This window comes from Hypanus sabinus, chromosome 2, assembly GCF_030144855.1.
Source record: "Hypanus sabinus isolate sHypSab1 chromosome 2, sHypSab1.hap1, whole genome shotgun sequence".
Lineage (NCBI taxonomy): Eukaryota > Metazoa > Chordata > Chondrichthyes > Myliobatiformes > Dasyatidae > Hypanus > Hypanus sabinus.
The window spans coordinates 183074383-183094416 of record NC_082707.1 but is presented as its reverse complement, the minus strand read 5'-3'; the positions used below and the strand labels follow the sequence as shown (position 1 = coordinate 183094416).

Genomic DNA, 20034 nt, shown 5'->3' with positions numbered 1-20034 from the left:
AAAATGCCTTGTTAATAAGAGAGGTCAGAGGAGAATGGCCAGACTGGTTCAAGCTGACAGGAAGGCAACAGTAACTCAAATAACCAAGTGTTATAACAGTGGTGCGCAGAAGAGCATCTCTGAATGCACAAAACATTGAACCTTGAAGTGTATGGACTTCAGCAGCAGAAGACCACATACATACAGAAATATTCTCAGTGGCTACCTTATTAGGTATATCCTGTACTTAATAAAATGGCCACTAGATGTCCATGTAAATGCACTGGGTGAATAAAGTTGATCCTTAAACACTTTTCAGAGAAAGAATGCAATACGGTCACCAAACAAAAATAACCCAAATGGAAATAGGAAGATTTCCTCTTTACTTACAGATAAAACTTCGTCAAAAAACGCAGCATCACTGTTGGTGAACTTGTTTCCTGAAAGTGGGAGATAAAAGGAATAAAGGTGGTACATTGTAGAAATTACCTTGGGGTTTCATTTAAAGTCAAAGTCAAATTTATTTTCAAAGTACTTTACAAGTTTGTTACCAAATATTACCTTGAGATTAATTTTCTTATTGCCATTTACAGGAATATAAGGAAATATAATCAAATTTATGAGTAATTACTGTGCACATAAAGACTGACAAACAACTAATGGACAAAAGAAGACAATTACTGCAGATAAAAAAAATACTGAGAACATGAGTTGTAAAGGATCCTTGAAAGTGAGTCTGAAAATTGTGGAATCAGTTCATTGTTCAGGTGAGTGAAGTTAAACACACTAGTTCAGGAGTCTGATGGTTGAAGAGTAATAACTGTTCCTGAACCTGGTGGTGTGCAACCTGTACCTCTTTCCCAAGGGTGCAGTCCTTGATGATAGATGCTGCTTTCTTGTGACAGTGCTCCATGTAAATGCGCTCAGCTCAGTGAGTGACCTAGATTGAACATTGTTTTTTTTTCCCCAATTTCAGATCCCCTTGCCTCCCATGTTATCCCCTCTCCTGATCCACCTGTACTCCTCCCACTTTTATTCCTTTTCCCATACTCTCCGTCCCTACCCACACGTCACTCTCCCTGCTTGGTTACATCTGTTGGATTGAGATATCGAAGTGTTTTTTTTTGTAGCTTAACTTTCCAATGCTTGCTTGTATTTTTATCTAATCATCTATATGCATGCAATTGTCCAGTGAATTTTCCAGTAATTACGGTACAGTTTCTTCTCTATTTTTCTAGAAGTTTCTTCGTTTTCAGTAGAAGGATTCACGCCACTTGATTCTGGCTACTTTATAGATTAATTGTTACCACTGGAATTTTTGGTGTGGAAAATTCCATTGATTATCGTTGGAACACTCACAAAGTGCTGGAGGAACTCAGCAGGCCAGGCAGCATCTATGGAGAGGAATAAACAGTTGTCGTTTCAGGCCCTGACTCTGTATCAGAACTAGTCTGATGAAGGGTGTCAGCCCCGGAATATTGACTGTTTATTCCTGTCCATGGATGCTACCCTGACCTGCTGAGTTTTGTATGTGCTATCGTTGTAATAAACCTGATTCAGATTCTGAGAGGACAGCAAGGTTTGGTGTGGAAAAGACCTAAACAATGACACATCTAACCCAAATGTTCAAAGTAAATTTATTATCAATGTACATATATGTCATCGTACATAACCCTGAGATCCATTTTCTCACAGTCATACTCAATAATTCCAATAACTATAATAGAATCAATGAAAAACTGCACCAACAGGGTGAATAATCAGTGTGCAAAATACAACAAACTGTGCAAATACAAAGGAAAAAATAGAAATAATAATAATGATAAATAAATGATCAATAAGTAACAAGAACATGAGTTGAAGAGTCCTTGAAAGTGCATCCATAGGTTGTGGGAACAGTTTGGTGGTGGGGCAAGTGAAGTTGAATGAAGACAGGTTCAAAAGCCTGATGGATGAGGGGTTACAACTATTCCTGAACCTGGTGGTCTGAGTCCTGAAGCTCCTCCCTGATGGCAGCAGCAAGAAGAGAGCGTGACCTGGGTGGTGGGGGCCCCTGATGATGTACGCTGCTTTCCTGTGACAACACTTTGTGTAGGTATGCTCAGTATTGGGGAGAGCTTTACCCGTGATGGACTGGGCTGTATCCACTACTTTTTTTTTAAATCAAAGTTTTGACAAAGTTTGTCAAAGTTTTAGATGTCATGGCAAATCCTTGCAAGCTTCCAAGGAAGTAGAGGTGTTGCCGTGCTTTCTTCATAACTGCACTTGCACGCTGGGCCCAGGACAGGTCCTCTGAAACGATAACATGGACCCTCTCCACCGCTGATCCCCGATGAGGACTGCCTCACGGACCGCCAGTTTCCGCCTCCAGGAATCAGTAATCAGCTCCTTGGTCTTGGTGACATTGAGTGAGAGGTTGTTGTTGAGGCTCCACTCAGGTGGATTTTCAATCTCCCTCCTATACATTGATTCAGCCAATGACTGTGGTGTTGTCAGCAAACTTAAATATGGCATTGGAGCTGTGCTTGGCCTCACAGTCATAAGTGTAAAGTGAGTAGATCTGGAGGCTAAGCACACAGCCATGTGGTGCACCTGTACGATGGAGATTGTATTCTGGTAAGAATACAAGTGGTAACGTGGGAGTGAACTCCTCTGCAGGTTTGGAATCAATCACAATACAGACAGATCTGCTGGCTGGTCTGAGTATTAGTGACCCTAACAGTTTCTACTTTCCCAGTCTCCAATGTTCTGCCTGATCAGCTGTCAGTGGACAGTATAGTAAGTAGATTCAGACTCAGATTAATTTCTTTATCACGTATACACTGAAACATAAAGTGAAATGCTTTGTTTGCCTTTATCAGCTAAGGATGTGATGGGAGGGCCTTACCACATTCTGGCACCAGCATAGCAAACCCACAATGCTCAGCAGAACAACACAAGCAGCAGCAACAACAGCAAAATAGGCCCCTTTCCTCCCTCCCAGCCACCCAGCCATGCTCTTCTCCTGTTGCTGGCATCGGGAAGGAGATCCATGTGGTAAACAATTTATATCTGTCTGAACACGCCCCTCTGCTGACTATTCCTGTGGCTCCTCCCACAGACCCCTGGATAAAGGTGGTTGTGTGCTCCTCCCACAGTCATCCAGCATGGACGTGCTCCGTTTTACTGCTAATAAAAGCCTTTCAGTATTTACTCTACTTCCAGTCTTTTGGAGTTATTGATAGTGCATCAATCCAGTAGCTTTAGGTCTCTCAGCAAGAGGTTCAGGAACAGTTATTACCCCTCAACCATCAGGCTCCTGAAGCAATATGGGTAACTTCACTCACCTTAACTGACTCCAGAACCTACAAACTTATTTTTAGACACTACAACTCATGTTCTCAGTATTATTTATTCACTTATTTTTATTATTTGCTTAGTTTGTCTTATTTTGTATATTGGTTGTTTGTCTGTCTTTAATTGTGTATAGTTTTTCACCCCTTCCCTCTTCCCCTCTCTGCCCCTCCTCCCTTCCCCTCTCTCCCCCTCTCTCATCCCTTCCCTCCTCCCTCCACCTCACCCCTTCCCCTCTCTCCCCCACCCCTCTCTCACCCCTTCCCTCTTCCCCTCTCTCCCCCCTCCTCCCTCCCCCTCTAATCCCAGGAGAGGCCAAGGATTCACAGACGTTACAGTAAATAAGAGTGTAGAATTGCAGTGTTTACCTGCCACCTTGATGCACTTGAGAGAGATGTTGAGTGGAAGTTTTCTGCACAGCACCTTCGCTCCCTGAGTCCGTAGCTCATTGTTGGACAAGTTCTGTAACAGTGGGGATTAATATGGCAGAGCATGGGAGTGCAGGGGATAGACTTATATCAGGAAATTTATATCATTTATAACAGGAAAACCTTTCTATGGTTGGCTAATGCAATGACTTACATCCTTTCCAATGGAGTCACCAAAAGCAAAAGATTGATGTAATATCCTCCATGACCACAGGAGGTCCCAAAAGACTTTCCAGCTAATAAAATCCCGCTTGATTTTAGAACGTAGATCATAGAACAAAGAAAGCTACAGCACATTACAGGCCCATGTTGTGCTGACCATGTAACCTACTCTAGAAATTGCCTAGATTTACCCTACCGCAGTCCACCATTTTTCTAAGCTCCATGTACCTATCTAAGAGTCTGTTAAAAGACCCTATTGTATCTGCTTCCACCACCATCGCCGGCAGCCTATTCCACACATTCACTACTGTCTGTGTGAAATACTTACCCCTGACATCCCCCCATATCTACTTCCAAGCACCTTAAATCTGTGCCCTCTTGTGTTAGCCATTTCAGCCCTGGGAAAAAGCCTCTGACTATCCACACGATCCATGCCTCTCATCATCTTATACACCTCTATCAGGTCCCCTTTCATTCTCCGTCGCGTCAAGGAGAAAAGGCCAAATTCACTCAGCCTATTCTCATGAAGCACACTCTCCAATCCTTGTAAATCTCCTCTGTTCTCCCTCTACAGCAGTGATGTCAAACTCAAGGCCCACGGGCCATATCCGGCCCGGCGTACAATTATATCCGGCCCGCGAGATCATTTTAGATAGATCTATTATTTTAATTATTAATGGCCTGGTGATATGAAGCCTATGATTGTAAGTTAATACCAATCATAAAAATAATGCTTGCTCAGCAGTCTTCTTCATAAGAAACGGAATTTGTGAAGTGAAACACTTTGTAGTTATAGCAGAGACTGAGACACAAGAGAACAGGCTGAAAAAACGGAGGCAATGAAAGCTGCGTTCGCACGCGCCCGACTGATCCGGCCCGCATGAAGCTGCATTTTGCCCAATCTGGCCCATGACCTAAAATGAGTTTGACACCTCTGCTCTACAGTATCTACAACCTTCCTGTAGTGAGGTGACCAGAACTGAACACAGTACTCCAAGTGGGGTCTGACCAAGGTCTAAAATAGCTGTAACATTACCTCTCGGCTCTTGAACTCAATCCCGTGCCTGATGAAGTCCAACACAAAATACACCTTCTGAACAAAACTGTTAACCTGCGCAGCTGCTTTGAGTGTCCTATGGACTCAGACCCCAAGATCTCTCTGATCCTCCACACAGCCAAAAGTCTTTCCATTAAGGGGGGGAAGAGAGAGGAGGAAGAGAGAGAGGGTGGGGGAGAGAGGGGGTGGAATGAGTGGACAGCCACAAGGCTGCGAGATTGGACAGCATCCCAGGGCAGCTGCTCAGGATGTGCGCGGCACAACTGGCTGGTGTGTTTACTGACATTTCTAACCTCTCCCTCTCCCAGTGTCGAGTGCCCTCCTGCTTCGAATCATTGTCCCTGTACATAAAAAGACCAAGGTAACGTGTCTGAATGACTGGTGTCCTGTCACACTCAGGTCAATAATAAGTAATTGCTTTGAGAGGCTGGTCAAGGACTACACCTGCAGCTTGCTACCACCCAAACTAGACCCCCTACAATCCACCTACCAACACAATCGATCGACAGATGACACAATAGGCACAGCTCTTCACACTGCCCTTACACATCTGGAGAAAAGGATGCTTATGTGAAAATGCTGTTCTTGGATTACAGTTCAGCATTCATCACCATAATTCCCTCCAGGCTTGACAAGAAGAGTGGGCTCCCTCACCTCTACCCTCTGACACAGGTGCCCCTCAGGACCGTGTCCTAAGCCCCCTCCTTTACTCTCTGTATACCCATGACTGTGTCACCACCCACAGCTCCAATCTGCTAATTAAATTTGCCGACAATACTACACTGATTGGCCTAATCTCAAATAATAATGAGGCAGCCTGCAGAGAAGAAGTCATCACCCTGACACAGTGGTGTCAGGAAAACAACCTCTCCCTTAATACCGCAAAAACAAATGAGCTGGTTGTGGACTACAGGAGGAATGGAGACAGGCTAACCCCTATTGACATCAATGGATCTGGGGTTGAGAGGGTGAACAGCTTTAAGTTCCTCGGTATTGTGGTGAACTACATATACCTGTCTGGACACGCCCCCCCGCTGACTGTTCCTGTGGCTCCTCCCACAGACCCCGGTATAAAGGTGATTGAGGCCTGAGCCCAGCCCTCAGTCTCCCGGATGTAGCATGGTGGTCAATTGCTGCTTGTTCTTTCTTCCAGTCAATAAAAGCTGCTAACTCGCCTCACGTCTCAGAGAGTTATTGATGGTGCTTCAGGTATGCACATCACCGAGGATATCACGTGGTCTGTACATACCGGCTGTGTGGTAAAAAAGCACAACAGTACCTCTTCCACCTCAGATAGTTGAAGAAGTTCGGCATGAGTCCTGATCCTAAGGACTTTCTACAGGGGCACAGTCGAGAGCATCCTGACTGGCTGTATCACTGCCTGGAATGGGAACTGTACTTCCCTCAGTCGCAGGACTCTGCAGAGAGTGGTGCGGACAGCCCAGCAAATCTGTGAATATGAACTTCCCACTATTCAGGACATTTACAATGACAGGTGTGTAAAAAGGGCCCAAAGGATCATTGGGGACCCGAGTCACCCTAACCACAATCTATTCCAACTGCTACCATCCGGGAAACGGTACCACAGCATAAAAGCCAGGACCAACAGGCTCCAGGACAGCTTCTTCCACCAGACTATCAGACTGCTTAATTCACGCTGACACAATCGGATTTCAAAGCTATATTGACTGTCCTGTTGTACATACTGTTTATTACAAATTACTATAATTTGCACATTGAACATTCAGATGGAAACATAACGTAAAGATTTTTACTCCTCGTGTATGTGAAGGATTTAAGAAATAAAGTCAATGCAATTCAATTCAGTTCAACTGAGTTGGCTGCACTTCCCGCAGATGTACTCATCAGTGAGACCATCCGGTTAAGTCAAGACAAGTCACTTTTATTGTCTTTTTGACCATAACTGCTGGTACAGTACATAGTAAAAATGAGACAATGTTTTTCAGGACCATGGTGTTACATGACACAGCACAAAAACTAGACTGAACTATGTAAGAAACAACACAGAAAAAAGCTACATTAGACTACAGACGTACCCAGGACTGCATAAAGTGCACAAAACAGTGCAGGCATTACAATAAATAATAAACAGGACAATAGGGCAGTAAGGTCAGGCCAGGCACTGGGTATTGAGGAGTCTGATAGCTTGGGGGAAGAAACTGTTACATAGTCTGGTCATGAGAGCCCGAATGCTTTGGTGCCTTCTCCCAGACGGCAGGAGGGAGAAGAGTTTGTATGAGGGGTGCAAGGGGTCCTTCAAAATGCTGTTTGCTTTGTGGATGCAGCGTGTAGTGTAAATGTCCGTGATGGTGGGAAGAGAGACCCCAATGATCTTCTCAGCTGCCCTCACTATCCGCTGCAGGGTTTTGTGACCTGAGATGGTGCAATTTCCAAACCAGGCAGTGATGCAGCTGCTCAGGATGCTCTCAATACAACCCCTGTAGAATGTGATGAGAATGGAGGGTGGGAGATGGACTTTCCTCAGCCTTCACAAAAAGTAGAGATGCTACTGGGCTTTCTTTGCTATGGAGCTGGTTTTGAGGGACCAGGCAAGATTCTCTGCCAGGTGAACACCAAGAATTTTGGTTCCATGAATTCCCACATTCTCCAGGAGGAGCATTCCACTGCCATATCTACCATTTTGCTTGCATTGTACTATGGGCAACCAGGACCAAATCAGCAATAACAAAAGGAAAAACCTACCCTTCATACCTGTTTCTTTGGCCTCAAACTCTTCTCATCGAAGCCTCTTGAGTCAAAGCCTCTAAGTTCCCACTCTGACTCTAGCCCCCACTCCAATGACGGCTACTCCGCTAGACCATTTCTCTCTTTTATGGTTCAAAAAATAAGAAAAACCCCATAGCAGGGGGAAAGAAATCACCATGTTTGGTGGTGCCCTGCCTGCCTTCCACTGCCACTGATGCTTCCCTCGCCTGCACACTGGCTACTGTCTTTAAGAAAAAACCCACTTAAGGAGAAAGAACTCACTGCTTTTGGCGGTGCCTTGCTTGCCTGTTTTAACAATTGTTACAATGTGGGACATGTAGCCGTCAGTTTGTGCCCTTTGAGAAGCACCAATGTGATAAAGATAAATGAGGGAAAATATTGACCGACTCTCTGGGAATCTGTCCCCTGCTTTCTAATCGTACCCCAAGTTTTTTCATCCCGCTGAGAGAGGCTTGGTCTAACACGGAGATGGAAGAGCCTGCAGATGCTGGAAAAGAACATTGAACACTACAGCAGAGTATAGGCCTTCCGGTTCACAACGTTGTGCCAGCCTTTTAACTGAATACAGGAGGGCATTATTTTAAGGCTTCTGGAAAAAATTTTACGGCAAATGTTAGAGTTAAGTTTTTTACACAGAATGGCGAGTGTGTAAGTGCTGGTACCAGGAGTACCAGGAGTGCTGGTAAGGAGACATTGAGAAACTCTTGGATGGGCACTTGAATGAAAGAAAACTGGAGGGAAGGTTAGTTTGATCTTAAAGTAGGTTAAAAGATCAGCATTGTAGGCTGAAGGGCCTGTACTGTGTTGTTATGCTCTATGACACTGGTGATCAATTTTGTGTTGCTTATTACGAGGGGAGGGGTGTGGATATGCGCTGATGGTCCGTGATATTAAACAAGGATGTTGCCGGGCCTGGAGGACCTGAGCTATAAGGAACGATTGAATGGGTTAGGACTGTATTTTTTAGAATGTAGAAGATTGACGGGAAATTCGATAGAGGTATACAAAATTATGAGCGGTATAGACAGGGTAGATGTGAGCTGGCTTTTCCACTGAGGTTGGGTAGGACTGCAACCAGAGGTCATGGTTTAAGGGTGAAAGGTGAAAAGTTTAAGGGGAGTATGAGGGGAAACTTCTTCATTCTGAGGGTTGTGAGAGTGTGAAATGAGCTGCCAGAACAAGTCCATGCGAGTTTGATTTCAACATTTAAGAGAAGTTTGGAGGTACATGGTTGATAGGGGTATGGAGGGCTAGGGTCCCGGTGCAGATCATTGGGAATAGGCTGCTTAAATGGTTTCTGCATGGATAAAGGGGCTGAATGGCCTGTTTCTGAGCTGTACCTCTATGACTGCATATTGTTGTCATCACTAGGACAGGGTTGCCCTGGGGTATAGAATTTTCAGCTGTGGCAGGAAGTGGTAAAAGGGGGAGAAGTACTTCACTGTTGATCAAAGACTGCAACAATTGGGTCTCTGGCACTGATCCTGGCTCTGTGGCTCAGGATGGAAATGGAGAGGACTGCAGTGGTGACAGGAGATTTCATAATTAGAGAAGAAAGCAGATTCTGTGGATATGAAAGAGACACCTGGATGGTAAGCTGCCTCCCAGCTGCCAGACTCTTGAATCTGGTCCACAGCAATCTGAAGTGGGAGGATAAACAGCAGGAGGTCATGATCCATATTGGTGCCTGTAACATAGGTTGGGAAAGGGAGCCGGAATAAGGAGGCAGTCAGAAAGCTGGAAAGCAAGCCCTGGATGAGAAACCTGTTACAGTATAATTATTACGGGAATGGTGTAGGGCATGGATAGAAGATTGGCTGACTGGCAGGGAGCAAAAACTGAGAATAAAGGAGGTCTTTTCTGGTAGGCTGCCGGTGACTAGTGGTGTGCTGCAGGGGTTGGTGTTGGGATCGCTTCCTTTCATGTTATACTGTGTATCTATTATTTGGATGAAAGAATTGATACATAGTGGAACTGATGGCTTTGTGGCCAAGTTTGCTGACGATATGAAGGTAGGTGGAGGAACAGGTGGTGCTGAGGAAGCATGATGTCTGTAACAGGACTTGAACAGATTGGCAAACACGAGGAAATCTGCAGATGCTGGAAATTCAAACAACAACACACACAAAATGCTGGTGGAACACAGCAGGCTAGGCAGCATCTATAGGGAGAAGCGCTGTCAACGTTTCGGGCCGAGACCCTTCGTCAGGACAGATTGGAATGGGCAAGGAAGTGGCAGATGGAATATTGTGTAGGAAAGTGTATGATCATGCACATTGGTAGAAGGAATAAAGGCATAGACTATTTTCTAAACAGGGAATAAAATTCAAAAATCGAAGGTGCAAAAGGACTTGGGAGTTCTCGTGCAGGGTTCCCTAAAAGTTAATTTGCAGCTTGAGTTAGTGGTAGGGAAGGCAAAAGCAATCTTAGCATTCATTTCGAGAGGACTAGAATACAAAAGCAAGGATGTAATGCTGAAGCTTTATCAGGCATTGGTCAGACCACACTTGGAGTATTGTGAGCAGTTTTGGCCCTTATCTCAGAAAGAATATGCTTGCATTGGAGAGGATCACGAGAACGATCCCAGGAATGAAATAGTTAACCTGCAGTGTGTTTGATAGTTCTGATCTTATATGTGCTGGAGTTTAGAAGAACAAAGGGAGATTTTGTTGAAATGCATCAACGAGATAGAGTGAATGTAGAGAGAATATTTCCTATAGTAGAGGATTCTAGGACCAAAGGGTACAGCTTCAGAATTGACATTGCTTTCGAACAGGGATCCCTTCAGTCAGAGGGTGGAGTTCATTGCCACAGACAGCTGTACAGGCCAAGTCATTGGGTATACTTAAAATGAAGATTGATAGCTTTATCAGGGCGTAAAAGCTGATGTGGAGAAAGCAGAAAGCAGAAGAATGGGAGCGGATATATAAGTATTTGGACAGACATGGACTGATTAAGGATAGCCAGCATGGCTTTGTGTGTGCTAGGTCACGTCTAACCAACTTATAGAATTTTTTGAGGAAGTTACCAGGAGAGCTGATGAAGTCAAGACAGTGGATGTTGTCTACATGGACTTTAGCAAGGCATTTGACGAGATCCCACATGGAAGGTTGGTCAAGAAGGTTCAGTTGCTGGGCATTCAAGATGAGGTAGTAGAATGGATTACATATTTGCTTTTTGGGAGAAGTCAGAGAGTGATAGTAGATGGTTGGGCTCTCTGACTGCAGACCCACAGGGATCGGTGCCGGGCGCTTTGTTGTTTCTCACCTGCATCAACGATGTGGATGATAATGTGATTAACTGGATCAGAAGTTTGTGGATGGCACCAAGATTGGGGATGTAGTGGACAGCAGGGAAGGTTATCATGGCTTGCAATGGGATCTAAACCAAATGGAAGAATAGACTGAAAAGCGGCAGATGGAATTTAATGTAGATAAATGAGAGGTGTTGCATCTTGGTAGGACCAACCAGGTTAGGTCTTACACAGAGAATGGTAGGGCACTGAAGAGTGCAGTAGAACAAAGGGATCTGGGAGGCAGGTCCATAATTCATTGAAAGTGGCGTCAAAGTTTGATAAGGTTGTAAAGAAAGCTTTTTTGGCACATTGGACTTCATAACTCAATGTATTGAGCACAGGAGATGGGATGTTATGTTGAAGTTGTAAAAGACATTGGTGAGGCCTAATTTGGGGTATTGTGTGCAGTTTTGGCCACCTCCAATAGGAAAGATGTAAATAAAGTTGAAAGAGTACAGAGAAAATTTACAAGGATGTTGTCGGGCCAGGAGGACCTGATTTATGTGGAACTATTGAATAGGTTAGGACTTTATTCCTTGGAATGTAGAAGATTGAGAGGAGATTTGATAGAAGGTGTACAAAATTATGAGGGGTATAGATAGAGTAAATGCCAGCAGGCTTTTTCCACTGAGGTGGGGGGGGGGGGGACACAACCAAAAGTCATGGGTTAAGATGAAAAGTTTAAGCGGAACGTCCGGGGAAACTTCTTCACTCAGGGGGTCATGAGAGAGTGGAATGAGCTGCCAGCACAAGTGTTGCACGCAAGCTTGATTTCAATACTTAAGAGAAGTTTGAATAGGTACATGGATGGTAGGGGTAGGGACCCCGGTGCCGGTCATTGGGAGTAGGCAGTCTAAATGGTTTGACATGGACTAGATGAGCCAAAGATCCCGTTTCTCTGCTGTACTTTACTCTGACTCTAATGGGTTGAGAGAAATAAAAAAACTCAGCTATGATAGAATGGCAGAGCAGACCTGGCCTAAATCTGCTCTGATGTCTTAGGGTCCATGGTCTTATTACATCAGAACTGGGCGAAGATAGTCCAGGTGACTCCTCAAATGTGGCCATGTTAGTAGAGATTTGAACTTGTAGTCCGATATAGACTTTCTAGTAAAGAGCGATGTATTACAGTCTCCCCAGCCATCAGTAGGGTTTGCACAGGTGAAGTGTCTGTATGATCTGTTACCCTGCTGTGATATTCTATGATTCTATGTAGAGTACCCAGCCAGGTGGGAGGGTGGGGACAACCAGCTGCCAGGACCTTTCACTTTTAGCAGTGAATTTCAGTCAGATGAGTGGTATGATCTAATCAGATAGGCTTTGACATCAGACGCACACCAAGTGCTCAAAACTGCCCAGGTCAATTTCCCAATAGTCACTCATCGACATAACACCCTCAATTAACAGGTGGCAGGGTGGAGATACGTCTCTACGAAAGGTGATCCTTCCCTCCACTAGCCTGCAGGTCACCCTTGGACAAGGTATAGCACCTGCTTAGCCTCACCCATCAGAGCCATGTGAAGCTGTATGAGCAGCTGGTGTATGTCACAAGTCCTGGTTATGCGACCAGCGATGCCAGGCAGACAAACTCTGAAGAGTATTGATAATGGCTGGGGTCACCCATCTTGTACAGACACTGCCCAGAAGAAGGCAATGGCCAATCCCTTCTGCAGAAAAATTTGCCAAGAAAAATCATGGTCAAGACCATGACTGGCCACAACATACGACAGAACATATTTTGATGATGACGATGCCCAAAACAAACATGCAAAATGGATCCATCTTCCAGGCAACACACGCTCACATACTATAATGAATACACACAAACTGCCAAAGATCTAGCATTACACTATCACTAATGTAGACTGACATCCAGGATGCTGCAGGAGCTCCCCATGTCAGGCAACATCTAAGGAGGGAAATCGGTGAATGTGTAAGATCTTCCTTTCCATTCCCGATGAAAGATCTCAACCCCAAAATGTTGACTGTTCATTTACTTTCAAAGATGCCTCCTGATCTGCTGAGTTCCTCGAGCATTCTACCTGGATTGGAGAGCATGTCTTATGAGGATAGGTCTTTGGAATGAAGGAGGTCAAGAGATGACTTGTTGGAAGTGAATGAGATGATAAGAGCCATAGATCGAATATACAGTCAACACCTTTTCCCTGGGGCAGAGATGGCTAATACGAGGGAGGGAGCCATAATTTTATGGTTAATTTTTTTTTACACAGAGTGGTGGGTGTGTGAAAACCATTGTCAGGGGTGGTGGTAGAGGCAGATATATTAGGAACATTTGAAAGACTTTTAGATAGGCACATGGATGATACAAACTGGAGGGCTACGTGAGGGAAAGGTTACAGTAGGTTAAAAAGGTCGAGATAAACATCATGGGCTGAAGACTGCATGTACTGTGCTGTACTATATGTTCCATTTAGTATGGTAGACTGTTCTTGTGCCACATCCTGCTCTTCTGTTCAATATCTTGCTAATAAAGTAAACATAGAGTAAACATAAAGTAAACAGCCCATGTGAATCACTTATGAACCATTGATTGACCAGCCCTTGTAAATTCCACATGACCCACTGATTGACTAGCCTGGCTGAATCCCTTGTGAATGACCGATTGAGCACCCCCTGGGGAGCCCCCCTGTGATCGACCAACATCGCTATCCTTAAGGGTGTGTAGACATTTAATCTATGGTTGGGCAGGCCATGCTGAGGAAGTGATCTTACCAGAGTCTGGATGAAGCAGTTCTCGGCTAACATTTCCATCAGGTACTGCACCCCCTCGGCATCAATCCCATCATGTTCCAGGTCCAGTATAGTCACCGCTGTATTGGTCTGAAGAAAATCGAAGGTTGTGTTCACTCATCTACCCAGCGCTCTTTGCCTCACCTTTCCAGAGTAGCTCTTCCCACTCTCACTGTAATCAGACTTATACCGGACTTCAAAGGCCTTTTCTGCCTGGGTGAGGGTGTAGAGGTAGGGGCTAGAAAGTGCCATTCTGATCAGCTATAACCCTTCCAGCGCTGCCTTCCCATGCAAGTTGCTACTTGCTGGTGAATTTCAGTGCCTGCTGAGATGCTGGCACAGAACATTACAGCCCTTCAAGTAAAACTAAACTCCTCCACTTGAACATCAAAGTCAAAGTAAAGTTATTAGCAAAGTAAGGTTATGTCACCATGTACAACCCTGAGATTCATTTCCTTGCAGGCATTTACAGGAAAATAAAGAAATACAATAGAATGTTTGGAAATCCATACATAAACAAAGACTGACAAACAACCAGTGTCCAACTGAAGACAAATTATGCAAATAATAACAAACAAATAAATAATACTGAGAACATAAGTTGTAGAGCCCTTGAAAGTGAGGTTGTGGAGTCAGTTCAGTGTTGAGATGAGTGAAGTTATCCACACTGGTTCAGGAACCTGATGGTTGTAGGGTACATGATCCACATCCCTCCATTCCCTCCAATTCATGTCTCATTTAAATGCTGCTTTCATACCATCTCCACTGGCAGCCCATTCTGGATTGCTACCTGAGCCACGTGCAAATTGGCATAGGGTCAAGAAGATTAGGGAGTTAAATGCATGACTCAAGGGTTGGTGTGGGAGAAGTGGGTTTGAATTCATGGGAAATTGGCACCAGCATTGGGGAAGGAGGGAGTTGTTCCATCGGGATGGGCTCCACCTGAATCACGATGGGACCTGAATCCTCGTGAGTCGCATAACTCGGGTGGTGGATAGGGCTTTAAACTAAATAGTGGAGGGGGGGGGTGAGTTCAACAGATTGGAGAAGTAAAGTGAAAAAGAAAAGTGTGGACAAAAATAAAGAAAAAGCAAAAGATTAAAAAAGAGAAAAGTAAGAGTGGAGTGAAGAAAAATGAAGTGCAAAACTGTAAAAGATTATAAGCTTTTAAAAACACAGTGACTGCAAGGACACTTTATTTAAATGCCTGTAGCATTTGAAAGAAGGTCAGTGAACTTGCTGCATAAATCAGTACAAGGGGCAATGATTTAGTGGCTTTTACAGGGATGTGTTTGCAGGATGGAGAGGATTGTAAATTAAATATCCAAGGATATCAGGTAATATGGAAGGATAGGCAGGAAAAGGTAAGGGAGGTGGGGTCACACTCTTAATTAAAGATCAGATCAGGGTGATAGTGAGAGACGATATAAGATCAAAGAGGCAGAATATTGAATCCATCTAGGTAGAGATTAGGAATACGGGGGGGGGGGGGGGTGGAATCACTAGTGGGAGTTGTCAATTGGCCACCAAATAATAACATTACAGTGGCACAGGCAATAAACAGAAATATCTGAGGCATGTAAGAATGGAACAGCAGTTATCATGGGGGACTTTAACTTGCACATAGATTGGGTGAATCAAGTTGGTCCAGGCAATCTTGAGGAGGACTTCATAGAATGCATCCATGATGGCTTTCTTGAACAGCATGTTACTGAACCTACAAGGGAATGTGTTATCTTAAATCTTAAAATTAGTGATCATGTAGTTAGGGATCCTCTTGGAAAGAGGGATTACAGTATGATTAAGTTTCTCATACAAATGGAGGGTGCAATAGTTCGATCAAAAACCAGTGTGTTATGCCTAAACAATGGAGACTGCAACGGGCTGAGCTAGGATTTGGCTAGTGTAGACTGGGAACATGGACTATATGGTGGGATGGTTGAGGAACAAAGGAAGAATTCCAAAGAGATTTTTCACAGTGCTCAACAAACTTATATTCCAGTTAAAAACAAGGACAGTAAGGGTGAGCAGAGCCAGCCTTGGATAACTAAGGAAATAAAAGAAGGCATTAAACTAAAGCTCATGAATACATAGTCGCCAAGAGTAGTGGAAATTGGAAGATTGGAAAAACTTTAAAAAGCAACAAAGAACCACAAAGTGAGCAATAAAGAAAGGGAAGCTAGATTATGCCAAAAAAAAGATAGTAAAAGTTTTTATAATTATATAAAGCAGTAAAGTGTGGTTAAAGTAAACGTAGGTCCCTCAGAGGACGAGAAAGGGGGATTGATATTGGGTAACGAAGAAATGGCTGAGTCTTTGGATGACTATTTTGTGTCGGTTCTCATGGTGGAGGACAACTAACATGCCAAAGGGAGTTGTCACGGATGTGATGGGAAGTGGAGGACCTTGATACAATAGCTATCACTTAAGAGGTATTGCTGATCAAATTTATGGGCCTAAAGATAGACAAGTCCCCTGGTCCCGATGGAATGCATCTCAGGATATTGAAAGAAATGGCTGAAGTTATAATAGAGGATTTTGTGATAATTTACCAAAATTCTCTGGACTCTGGGCAGGTCCCAGTGGATTGAAAGATAGCGAATGTCACACCACTGTTCAAAAAAGGACAGTTAACTATAGGCCAATAAGTTTAACATCTGTAGTTGGGAAAATGCTTGAAGTTATCATTAAAGAAGAAATAGCGAGGTATCTGGGAAGAAATGGATCCGTCAGGCAGACTCAACATGGATTCAGCAAAGGCAGGTCCTGCTTGAAAAAATTAACTGGAGTTCTTTGAGGATATAATGAGCACAGTGGATAGAGGGGAACAGATGTATGTTATTTACTTGGATTTCCAGAAGGCATTTGGTAAGGTGCCACATAAAAGACTTATCCACAAGATAAGGAATCATAGAGTTGGGGGTGATATATTAGCATGGATAGAGGATTGGTTAACCAATAGAAAGCAGAGAGTTGGGATACATGGGTGTTACTCTGGTTGGCAATCAGTAGTGAGTGGTGTGCCACAGGGGTCGGTGCTGGGCCCACAACTGTTCACAATATACATTAACGATTTGGAAGAGGAGACCAAGTGTAGTGTATCTAAGTTTGCTGATGATACTAAATTGAGTGGAAACGCAAATTGTGCATAAGTTAGAGAGTCTGCAGAGAGATATAGATAGGTGAAGTGAGTGGGCAAGGGTCTGGCAGATGGAGTACAATGTTGGTAAATGTGAGGTCATCCACTTTGGAAGGGAAAATGAAAGAGCAGATCATTACTTAAATGGTAAAAAATTGCAGCATGTTGTTGTGCAGAGGGACTTGGGAGTACTTGTGCATGAATCACAAAAGGTTGGTTTGCAAGTGCAGCAGGCTATCAAGAAGGCAAATGGAATATTGGTCTTCATTGCTAGAGAGATTGAATTTAAGAGCAGGGAAGTTATGCTGCAACTGTACAGAGTACTGGTGAGGCTGCACCTGGAATACTGCGTGCAGTTCTGGTCTTCTTGACTTGGCTTGACTTGAGGAAGGATATACCGGCTTTGGAGGTGGTGCAGAGGAGGTTCACCAGGTTGATTCTATACATGAGGGGGTTAGACTATGAGGCGAGAATGAGTCACTGTACTTGCTGCAGTTCAGAAGAATGAGAGGAAATCTTACAGAAATATGTAAAATGATAAAAGGGATAGATAGATAGAGACAAGAAAGTTATTTCCACTGGTAGGTGAGACTAGAACTAGGGGACATAGCCTCAAGATTCGGGGGAGTAGATTTAGGATGGAGATGAGGAGGAATTGCTTTTCCCAAAAAGTGGTGAATCTGTGGAATTATCTACTCAATGAAGCAGTGGAGGCTGCCTTAGTAAATATATTTAAGACAAGGTTGGATAGAGTTTTGCATAGTTGGGGAATTAGGGGTTATGGGGAAAAGGCAGGTAGGTAGAAATGAGTCCATGGCCAGATCAGCCATGATCTTATTGAATGGTGGAGCAGGCTTGACAGGCCAGATGGCCTACTCCTGTTCCTATTTCTTATGTTCTTTGGCCCACAATGTTGTGACAACCTTTTAACCTACTTCAAGATCATACTCGCCCTTTCCTTCTACATAGACTCCATTTTTCAATTGTCCAAGTGTCAATCTAAGAGTGGTCCCCTAATGTATCTGCCTCCACCACCACCCCTGGCAGGGTGTTCCATGCACCCACCATTCTCTGTGTAAAAAAAAACTTAATTCTGACATTCCCCCTATACTTTCCTCCGATCTCCTTAAATTCATACCCCCTTGTATTAGCCAATTCCACCCTGGGAAAAAGTCTCTGACTGTTTACTCAATCTATGCTTCTTATCATGGCATCTTAAAACACCCCCCCCCCAACCTTAAAGACACATCCTGTTTTGTTTGATATTTTATACTCTGTAAACATTTAAAGATTCTGACTGTCTACCCAATACTTCCCTCAGGGTTTACCAGACAGGCCAATAATATTATCAGCCTCTGATAATCTTATGTACTTCCATCATGTCACCCCTCAACCTTCTTCACTGTAGTGAAAATGAGCCCAGGCTATCCAGTCTCTCTGCGCAACTGAAGTCCCCCAGAGCATTGAACCTCCTGGTGAATCGCTCCTGCACTCACTCCAGCGCACAGTTGACCACCATCTAATCTCATACTCCCGCTTTCTGTCATTTTTTTTTTACCCCTGGAAAGTTCTTTCTCTCAGCGTTTGATTAGCTTTATCTGTAACCTATATTGAAAAGCACAGTGAAGAGCATAGTTTGCGTCAGTGACTAACACAGATGTGGTGGGGGCAGCCCGCGAGGGGGGCATGCTTCAGGCACCAGCCTGGCATGGCCACAGCTCACTAACCTGAGCATCCACGTATTTGGGTTGTAAGAGGAAACGGGATGAACGTGCATACAAACTCCTCACAACCAGGGTTGTTGACGCTGTGAAGTATTACCCTAACCACTGCATTACCGTGCTACTCTAACTGACTATTTAAGATCAATACCCACAAAATGCTGGGGGACCTCAACAGGTCAGGTATGGAGGGGAGTAAACAGTCAGTGCTTCAGGTTGGGGCCCTTCATCAGGGCTGGAAAGGAAGGAAGCAGGAGTCAGACTCAGAATCCCTTGTGTTTATGACCATTTCAGACAGTCAGTCGGAAATCCACACTCACCCCCTTTCCCCAGCACAGCAGTGGATACCTACCACGAGTGCGATGGACAGGGCCTTCAGGGCTTTGGCTGACATACAGCGGTAGTTCAGGTTAAGCCGAATGTCCTTGTGATGTCGAATGAAGTAAGACATGGGGCTGACTCCCACATCCTCACATGCCAGGCGATAGATCTGCTCCTCGCTTGGAGTTTCTCCCGTGGACTTCACTTTATGGCAAGTTGGGAGATTAAAATCGATTGATTATTGAAAAATAATAATGACAGAGAATTACATAGAACTCAGAACAAGGTACAGGGATTAGATTTATTTGTCACATGTATACCAAAACATTGGAAAGGTGAAGTGCATCATGACAAACACAGCTGGAGCACGTGCTGGGGTCTGGAAGCATGGTATCCCTTACGGGCTGCCCCCAGCACAATCCTCAATCTGTGTTGGTGGTTGACACCAAACGAAGTGTTTCTCTGTATGTTTCCATCTTTGTGACAAATAAAGCTTTTTTAAATCTTTATCAGAGCAATACACAAAATGCTGGAGGAACTCAGCAGAGTGGGCGGCGTCCATGGAGGGGAATAAACGGCTGACTTTTCGGCCTGGGACTGAAGTTCCTCCAGCATTTTGTAAGTGTGTTGCTCTGGATTTCCACGATGGACTTCCTCACCGTCATTTTCCAGATCAGTATCAAAATCATCCTCGCTCGCCTTTTCCAAGATCTTATCCATGGTTTCATCACAGAGGGAGTCGATGCTTCCTAAGTCGGCCACACTGGTGCTTTGATCCATATTGATGCAAGAGCTGGAGAGATACCGAAGCACAAGCAAGTGTGAGCTGGGTCCATTCCATGGGTCCATGGCACCATTCCATCCCAATGAGTGGCCGTGTACACATGGAGACAGAGAGTAACACAGCTCAGGAGACGATTCCATCACAATTGTCACATGTTGTGGACCATTAGGATGGGAAACAGCCCCTTTCCCCAGGTGTGAGACTACTGAATTCCCTGCTACCACCATGTATCATCACGTATGAAGCACCAGTAGGGAATAATGTTCATTTTCTGATTTGTGTCATAAATGCCACTTATTATTTGTTAATTTATTTA

General features: G+C 44.2%; 1 protein-coding gene across 1 annotated transcript in view; it reads right to left on the bottom strand.

Moving 5' to 3' along the window:
• Nucleotides 1-19783, bottom strand: part of LOC132404092 (leucine-rich repeat-containing protein 74A) — a 64360-nt gene extending 44577 nt beyond the window's left edge. Inside the window, exons 1-5 of the mRNA XM_059988116.1 lie at nt 19594-19783; nt 18966-19138; nt 13736-13843; nt 3681-3774; nt 370-419 (exon numbers count right to left, since the gene is read on the bottom strand). Of these exons, the coding sequence (XP_059844099.1) occupies nt 370-419; nt 3681-3774; nt 13736-13843; nt 18966-19138; nt 19594-19783 (615 nt within the window). The remainder of the gene's footprint in view (nt 1-369; nt 420-3680; nt 3775-13735; nt 13844-18965; nt 19139-19593) is intronic.
• Nucleotides 19784-20034: the final 251 nt, after the last annotated feature.